This window comes from Coptis chinensis, chromosome 5 (assembly GCF_015680905.1).
Source record: "Coptis chinensis isolate HL-2020 chromosome 5, ASM1568090v1, whole genome shotgun sequence".
Classification (NCBI taxonomy): Eukaryota; Viridiplantae; Streptophyta; class Magnoliopsida; order Ranunculales; family Ranunculaceae; genus Coptis; species Coptis chinensis.
Window position 1 is genome coordinate 72,137,932 of NC_141460.1, and position 8,052 is coordinate 72,145,983.

The 8,052-nt window shown below is 33.2% G+C and overlaps 1 protein-coding gene and 4 non-coding genes across 7 annotated transcripts; all 5 read left to right on the forward strand.

Moving 5' to 3' along the window:
- The first annotated feature begins 2,412 nt into the window (after positions 1-2,412).
- On the forward strand, positions 2,413-6,918 carry LOC147498745 (large ribosomal subunit protein eL19y-like). Of its 3 annotated transcripts, none has more exons than XR_015195587.1 (6): positions 2,501-2,734; positions 3,018-3,140; positions 3,247-3,560; positions 4,358-4,425; positions 4,508-4,585; positions 6,430-6,918. XR_015195587.1 is itself a non-coding variant. In XM_086560668.1 (5 exons), the coding sequence occupies exons 1-5, from the start codon at positions 2,623-2,625 to the stop codon at positions 4,527-4,529; spliced, it is 639 nt and encodes a 212-aa protein (XP_086416794.1). In that variant the 5' UTR covers positions 2,413-2,622; the 3' UTR covers positions 4,530-4,702. The 3 variants fall into 3 exon arrangements, 1 of the variants encoding a protein (XP_086416794.1); XR_015195588.1 differs by lacking the exon at positions 6,430-6,918 and adding an exon at positions 5,652-6,049 and having other exon boundaries at positions 2,573-2,734; XM_086560668.1 differs by lacking the exon at positions 6,430-6,918 and having other exon boundaries at positions 2,413-2,734; positions 4,508-4,702.
- Positions 2,826-2,953, forward strand: LOC147498746 (small nucleolar RNA snoR86). Its single transcript, XR_015197200.1, has one exon. It is a non-coding gene; the product is annotated as a small nucleolar RNA snoR86 (small nucleolar RNA).
- On the forward strand, positions 5,036-5,173 carry LOC147498747 (small nucleolar RNA snoR77). Its single transcript, XR_015197205.1, has one exon. It is a non-coding gene; the product is annotated as a small nucleolar RNA snoR77 (small nucleolar RNA).
- LOC147498748 (small nucleolar RNA snoR77) lies at positions 5,460-5,598 on the forward strand. The gene has a single exon (XR_015197295.1). It is a non-coding gene; the product is annotated as a small nucleolar RNA snoR77 (small nucleolar RNA).
- LOC147498749 (small nucleolar RNA snoR77) lies at positions 5,658-5,792 on the forward strand. The gene has a single exon (XR_015197306.1). It is a non-coding gene; the product is annotated as a small nucleolar RNA snoR77 (small nucleolar RNA).
- Positions 6,919-8,052: the final 1,134 nt, after the last annotated feature.

Consider the following 8,052-nt stretch of genomic DNA (forward strand, 5'->3'; position numbering starts at 1 on the left):
AACCTCCATATTTTTTAAATTGGGAAAGAAATCATGTTTGTTTCTCATTTTATGATATTTTTCTCTTCCTCTTTTACCATTTGAAGAAAAACCCATTTGCATTATTCCTTGCTTTCTCCTTCAACTTGTTTCGATTTTCTTGGATTCTCCTTCAATCAAGTTCGATATCGTTAGATTTTGAGAAGTGTTGTTTGAAATTAGCTTATTTTAAATCCGAATTTAACATTGAAAGATTTGAGCTTTAATTGACAAATTCATCTCTTAAACTTGTTTTTCAAAGGAAAATTTGAATTAGAAGAGGAGGAATCTTCTTTAAACTTCGTATTCTTTTTTTCTTCCTTTTTTTAAAAAAAAAATGGTATTTACATGTTAAAAATATGTATATGTATATGAAAGTTAAAATTTACATAGTATTTATGTAATTGATCAAGTGTGTAACATGTTTGTAAACTAACATACCCTATGTAAATTGTTTTTTGTTTAGAAATTTCAATATGCAAGTTTATTTTTACATAATATTCTATCTCTGCAAAATTATTTTTATATAATGATTTTTCTAGAAAGTAATATGTGTTTTTGTTTTATTGATTTTTTTCTTTTTCTATTTTTGAACAAATCACTGTCACTATGTAAATGACTTTTTGCATATAAATTTTAGTATTAAAAGTGTTTTTATAAAGATTTTTCTATGCAAATTTATTTTCACATAGTGGTTTTTCTATGAAAATTTATTTTTACATAGTGATTTGTTCATGAAAATTTATTTTTACATAGTGGTTTTTCTATGAAAATTTATTTTTACATAGTGATTTTTCTATGAAATTTTATTCTTACGCAATGATTTTTCTAGGAAAATTTATTTTCTGTATAGATTACTATGCAAAATTATTTTTGCATAATAGATTTTATGTGATATGAAACATGGAAATCGTACTACGTAAAGTTTCTCTTGCATATGAGTTTTAGTATGAAAAACAGAGTTTGCATAGTGATTTTTTGTAATAGCTATTTTTTTACCTTAGCTTGGTTCTTAGTATACTAATTATTTATGGATCTTCTGAAGCCTTTTCACGTTGAAATTAAATTATTTTGCGCTATTTGAAAATTTTGTCTTGAAGTATAAAGTAGACAAATCTCATATCTAGTTTTCAGTGGAAGAAACAAAATTTTCAAATCTTGATATTGCTTCTCAAATCTGATTTGTTTGGTTGGAGAACAACAAATTTCGAAAAAATTGATTGAGAGAAAGAAAAAAATAATTTCATATTTGAAAAGAACGAAAGAAAGAGAGAAAATGAGAAATGAATAAGAAAGAGGGTAGTGGTGTCAAGGGCATTTCCGTCTGTTTTCGTTGATAATTTGGGGTTTTGAAAATGAGGGAGGTTACGTGAGTTTGCTCGCTTAGAGGGGGGTTTTAGTAGGGGTGTCTCTTTTTGCCGAATTCCGACCCGAAATTAGTTCGGCTTTGGGTCTACTTTTCACAGTCCGATAACAGATTTCCAAAAATTCCGAAAAAGAATCGGATCGGATTCGGATATAACTCTCAAATCCGATCCGATATGATCCGAAAGTTTCAAAATATAGCCGATCCGAAATTTCTGATTTTTTGTGAAACCATGTACTTATAATATAACAAAACTCTATTGTTCATTCGATAAATCATGACCATTCATTCATATGCTAATTTTCTACACTAGCAAAATAAAATAAACAACTAAACAAATCTTAGTAGCTACTTCACTCCCTCTCTCTCCCACTTCTCTCAAACACTTCTCTCCCTCACATAGTAAGTAGAGTTTTTAAATTAGCTTTTCATAAGAACATTTTCTATAATCTTTATTTTTTAGTTTATGACATGTAAAGTTTTGATTTTTTGAAGTTTCAAATTGGTTTAGTCAAATTTTCTTTTCCAAAAATAGTGGAAAGTAAAGAGATCTATGAAATTTATCAAGAATTCTGAAATTTCCGAGTTATTCTGAAATTTTCGAAGTTTCTGAATTTGGACAAATATTTTGATTCCGAAAAAAAAAATTGGATTGGATTTGGCTCGCATATTGGGTTCCGAAAATATTTGGAAAAATTTCCGAAAGAGGTCAATCCAATCCGAAATCACCCCTAGGTTTTAGTGTCCCGGTTATCTTGCCAAGGAGATTAAACCCAAAACCTAATAATTAATTGGAACGAGACAAGTTTCACCATCTATTTTTTGCAAATAAAACAAAAAACAAAAATTACTATATAATATGTAAAAATTCATTTCAAAAACAGACAAAAACTTTGGACGACACTAGTTTTCCCGTCCGATTCATAGAATGGAAATAAAAGTGAAAAATGCTTTTGGATGGTTTGTCAAGCGGTGTACTGTGTCCAATTTTCCTTAAAAAGACTTAACAGGATGGGCCTAAAAAGCGAATATCAGACCCACAATGATTCGGCCCAGTAGGTTACAAGATACTGGGGCTAAAAAATAATATGACCATTTTACCCATATTTTTGGTTTTAATATCCATTTATACCACTTGAAAACCCTAGTTAACGATATTGAAAACCCTATAAATACATATTATTATTATTACTCAGCTCATTCTCTACTTGTCCAACTCCAAAAGCTAAAAAAAAGAGATGGTGTCTCTCAAGCTGCAAAAGCGGCTAGCCGCTAGCGTTCTCAAGTGTGGTCGAGGCAAAGTATGGCTCGATCCAAATGAAGTTAACGAAATCTCCATGGCTAATTCCAGTAACTATCTCATCATCAACCCTTTTACTTATATTTAATAGATTTGTTAAAAATGATGACTTCATTTCATATGTTAAAAAGCCAATTTGCAGAGCAAAGGCGTTTAGATGATAGCGTAATTTGCATTGAAGGTCGGCAATAATAATAAACCAAAAGCGGTTCTCCGTGCCTCTCGAATTTTAATAAGTTTTGAATAGGCCTCGAACAAATCGCAACAATAGTTGCTGTATTGTAAATGGTTTTGATATAGACTTCTCATGTGTTGGAAGTTTGTTTGTTTTAGGGCAAAACATTCGAAAGCTTGTGAAGGATGGATTTGTCATTCGGAAACCAACAAAGATTCACTCGCGCTCTCGTGCTCGTCGAATGAAGGAGGCTAAGAGGAAGGGTCGTCATTCTGGATATGGTATGTTTTATAATATGCTCTTGTTTTGTACTATCAGTTAATTGAGGGTGAGTTGACTGGGAAATGATGTTGGGGCAATAATACTCTTTTTTAAAATCCTTGCTAGGTAAGCGCAAGGGTACTAGGGAGGCTAGGCTACCAACCAAGGTCCTCTGGATGAGAAGGATGCGAGTGCTCAGGCGTCTGCTCCGCAAGTATAGGGAGTCAAAGAAGATTGACAAACACATGTACCATGACATGTACATGAAGGTTAAGGGAAATGTTTTCAAGAACAAGCGTGTGCTGATGGAGAGCATTCACAAGTCAAAGGCTGAGAAGGCTAGAGAGAAGACTTTGTCTGACCAGTTTGAGGCGAAGCGTGCTAAAAACAAAGCAAGCAGGGAAAGAAAGCATGCTAGAAGGGAGGAGCGTTTGGTCCAGGTATGAAACTATATAAATAATTTTGTATTTAATCTTTTCTTGAACCTAGGCTTCACTGTCAAACTGACATGTATTGTCTATGTTCCATTGTTTTCCTCAAGTGTCTTAATGTTGAATCTTTATTTTTTTTTCTAAGTTTCCCATGAGTGAGTGTACCTTAGAGCTGAAACTTGATTGTTTGGAAATTATTACTATGGTGTTTAAATAAATGCTTGTAGGTTAATTCGTCAATGCGGGATGCGGGCCTTACAATATTTGAATGTTTTGTTTCAATTGCATTAATCATTAATAACTTTATGGTTGGTTTTACTTTGGGAAATTGATTAAGGAAAAAATAATAATAAGAAATTAAATAGGACATACTCGCACTAAAAAGATCTCCATTTGGAAGCGAGGGGGACTCTTTGGTTTTGTTGTTTGAGTCTGCACTTAGAAGTTTATGCTACATATACATGGGTGTTAAAACGGCCTCAGTTCAGTAGGGGATCATCTTTTAGCGGTGCCAGTGTATGATTTGCAAGTCTCTTAGTATGTCATGTGAGGTGCTCAGTCATTGTTTTGTACTTTTTGTGCGTTTGCACCATTTAGTAGCAAAATTTACTTGTCAAAAAAAAAAAAAAATAGATCTCACTTTTTTGAAACTTTTGATTATATATCTCCTTTATAAACTTAGACATTGGCATGATTTAAATTGTATAAGAATTCAATATAGTTGCATTAATAAAATCATTTTAGAAACTTTTGAAGAATTTTTTTCCTTTTTAACCCAGAAGTTGACTTGATTCAAATTGTAACAGGGACCTGTGGACCGAGCTCCTACAAATGCACCTGTAGCCACACCAACACCTGCAGCTCAATCAGCTCCGTAAGTTCATACACTTACTGTTTGTTAGTGGTTTCATTCGGAAATATTACATTGGTCTGATGAATCATTCTGTGTCTTGTAGAGCTAAGAAAGCGAAGAAATGAAGTGTCAGGATGAGGATCATACTGGGGTTGATGGTGATAAGCTAGATGTCTTTCTGGTATGTAGAGTACATTGAAATAGTAAGAGTTTGTTTTGGGGTCCTTTTTGAACATAATGGAGATCTGTAATTGAATGTTTTGAACATAATGGAATCCTAGTCTCTTAAGTTTGTGCCTGTAGCTGTTTAAGAATACTGGAAAAAAGCTTTTCTGCTTATGTTTCTTCTTGAAATCACGTATGACTGGGTGTGGATTTTAGTATGATGTACTAAGGATTAGTGTTTGTTTTTGAAGATTTGACTGATGATGTTATGTGAATGACTATTCCTGTATGTATGCACATACAAAGTAGAGTGAGAAATTAGTGATTTCTCCCCTCATCCCCCTTTTTTACTTTCTTTGGTAATCTGGAATCAGAATTTGATATGCAATACATGATTTTCCTTCTGTCTATTTACTTTTAGATTTCCTAGGCTTTTGTTTGGTAAGACAAAACCGAGTAGACATTCAGGCAGCCCCCCTGTGGATGATAATAATGGCAGGGGAGGTGTTATTCTTCTCGTAAATTGAATTTTTGCTCTTCAGACATGCTGATATGAGTTTTATAATTCATTATCTGAAGCTGGTCCAGTAATCCTAAGTACAGTTTTTTCACTTCCTTTTTTGTTGTGACTCAATAAAGCAAGGTTATATTCCCTGTTACAAAATCAGTGTACTTGTGATTGTTGGGCACGGTATTTGATGTGCATTAGTATAATGAGGTAGGGGATTTATTAAGCATGGGTGGATTAGCTGTACACACAAGTGCCATATTCTACCATAACTCCCTGACTGAGCTTCGGCCTTGAAGCTAGTTAATAAGCTCAAGTACATTTAGTCCAAAATCTTCACCAACTTTTACTTAGAGTAGACTTTTACTTAGAGTAGAAAATCAGGCAGCCCCCTTGTGAATTGTACAATGGCATGGGAGGTGTTATTCTGCTCTTAAATTAGTTCTTTTGCTCTTCAGACTTGCTGAGATTGCTTTCTTTATTCAGTCATTGAAGCTGGTCTAGTAAAGCTCAAGTACATTTATTTTGCCTTCCAAATCTCTACTGAATTTTACTGTTGTCAAAATTTGAGTAGACAATCAGGCAGCCCCCTTGTGATTATACAGTGGCAGGGGGGCGTTATTCTGCTCATAAATTAGTTCTTTTGCTCTTCAGATTTGCTGAGATTGTTCTTTTATTCGGTCTCTGAAGCTGGTCTAGTAAGCATAAGCACATTTGTCCTTACATTTCATTCCATTTTTTATTGTTTATTTGTAATTAACCTCAATCAGTAGCACTCTTTTATACCTTGTAGCACTCTTTTATACCTTGTTGAGCGGTTGATCTTGTCTGAAATGCTGGACTTAAATGTTTCCATACAATATACCAGTTAACTAGGGTTGTAATTTTGGAAGAATTTTATACATTGTAAGGTCATACATAGGATTCTTATTATCCTATCCTATCTAAAGAGGTCCCGATGTTCATTGTTCAGTGCTTCTATCTGTGGACTGATTAGTAATGAGTACCTTTCGATGTTCACTAATTTTAAAGCTTGAGAATTTGGTTTGTCATTCATGTTGCGTTGGCCAGCTGATAGTTAAAGAGTAATTACATGAACCTTAATGCTACAAAATAATAGATTGGTGCTCTTATTATGTGTAAAAAAGTGTCAACCTAAATTTAGTTTTTCAGATTTTTTTTCTCCCATTCCAGTCATTAGCTTAAGGTATTAAATTTGTTTATGTTTATTTGATGCAAAACGTTGTAGCTTGGTCTGTTAAAAACAGTAGTAGAGATGTGTGGATTGGATTGGCTTGTCTTTCAAAATGAGTTGAATTATGTATCTAATTCCTTTCTTTTGAATTGAGCAGGTGGTATCGGCCTATCCGTCAATACCCTGAATATTTTGGGATGAGCAAAATTTTGTTACCGTGATAAAATATTCGGTTGGATAGGGACCAATCCCACCACCTTATTAGGATTTTTAGGGTAACCCAGCCTTATTAGTTGCTATTAGGATATCCCTCTTTTTCAAAAATATTAGGGATACCTCCTGTTGCAAGATCCAACAACAACGAGAATTTTTGTTTTACTCACTATTTTTTCTCGTGAATTTCAACTGAAAGGATATCCTAATATTTTTCAGATTGGGGGTAATATAACAAACCCTAAAATATTATAGGCAGCTTAGAAACCCATTGACGACTGTGATGATAGGCCATTTCGACTATTTTCACGCATTAAGAGGACTGTTTCTAATTGAGGGTCACAGTGTAGAGTTGATTAGAAATCTCTATAATTTGTCTTGTCGATTTTACTGGTTGGTAATTTGATGTTTTAGATTTTCTCGCACTCACCAACATTATTTTGTTGTCTAGCTCGAGTGAAAAGATATTATTGTTAGTTCAATTTCTGAGAAAGGCAATAATAAGATGAGTATAAAAAGTAAGGGTCGATGCAAAAGGCATGTTCTTGACTCACGGGTGCCTTATGGTCCAAAATAACAATATCGATCGGGATTCAAATAATTGAAATGCATACTGTTTCGTTTTAGGACAATTTTTTCAAGGATAAATATTGTTTTCTAATGGCGAGAATTAAGTTTTACATCTTTGCATGTTTATAATTTTCCAGTTTTGTTAACTAGTTGCGTTGGGTTTTATGAAGAATTGCTGTTTAGTTAACTATTTTTATTGGCCAAAACGTTGTTGTGAAGTTTCTTTATAACAGCTCTAGCTTTAACTAGAATATGTTATATATGGCTGATATATTAGGCTGAGTCCGATGGTCCCTAAAAGTTTAAAAAGTAGTGCTAAAAAACAAAAAGTCGATAAAGTCAATAAAGTAAAAATAGTGCTAAAAGTCAATAAAATTATTCTGCAAAATAGTTTTAAAAACTCGATAAAGATAACTCTTTAGAGAGTAAAATAGAGATAGAGAGTAGAATCTTTTTATATATAAAGAGAAAATTAATGATAGAGAGTAAAATGTGTTTACTTTAGCTCTACTTTTAAAGGGACTGGGAGCCATTGGACTCAGCCTTAGAGGAAATTGAAGTAATTTTATGTCTTTTCAAGTTTGTGTTGTTTTCGGTGTTGAAGCCTGACATGTATCTTGAAGATCTCAGCCAACCAAACCTACACTGTTATCTTTGGTATCGTTTCTAATTGATTAAAGAAATTTCATTCTCGGTTTGTTCTTTTTTTGGCTGCAATTGGAGATACTACTAATATTGGCGTTTCTAACCCGTCTAAATCTCTCGCAGATTACTTTTATTAAGTCAGATCTCCATATCTGACAAATGGTAAAACTTTTAGAGTACCCAAATATTTAACCAATAATAACTTAAAATTTGCGTTCATTATTTTTTTTTTGCTACAAACATTTCTTATAAATACTAGCATTCTGGGCACGATGAGCGCCTATTTTGGTTCTGGTACGCGATGGCGATGCGCCTGTTATTTTTCACACTTGGTTTATGCTATTTATCTGAA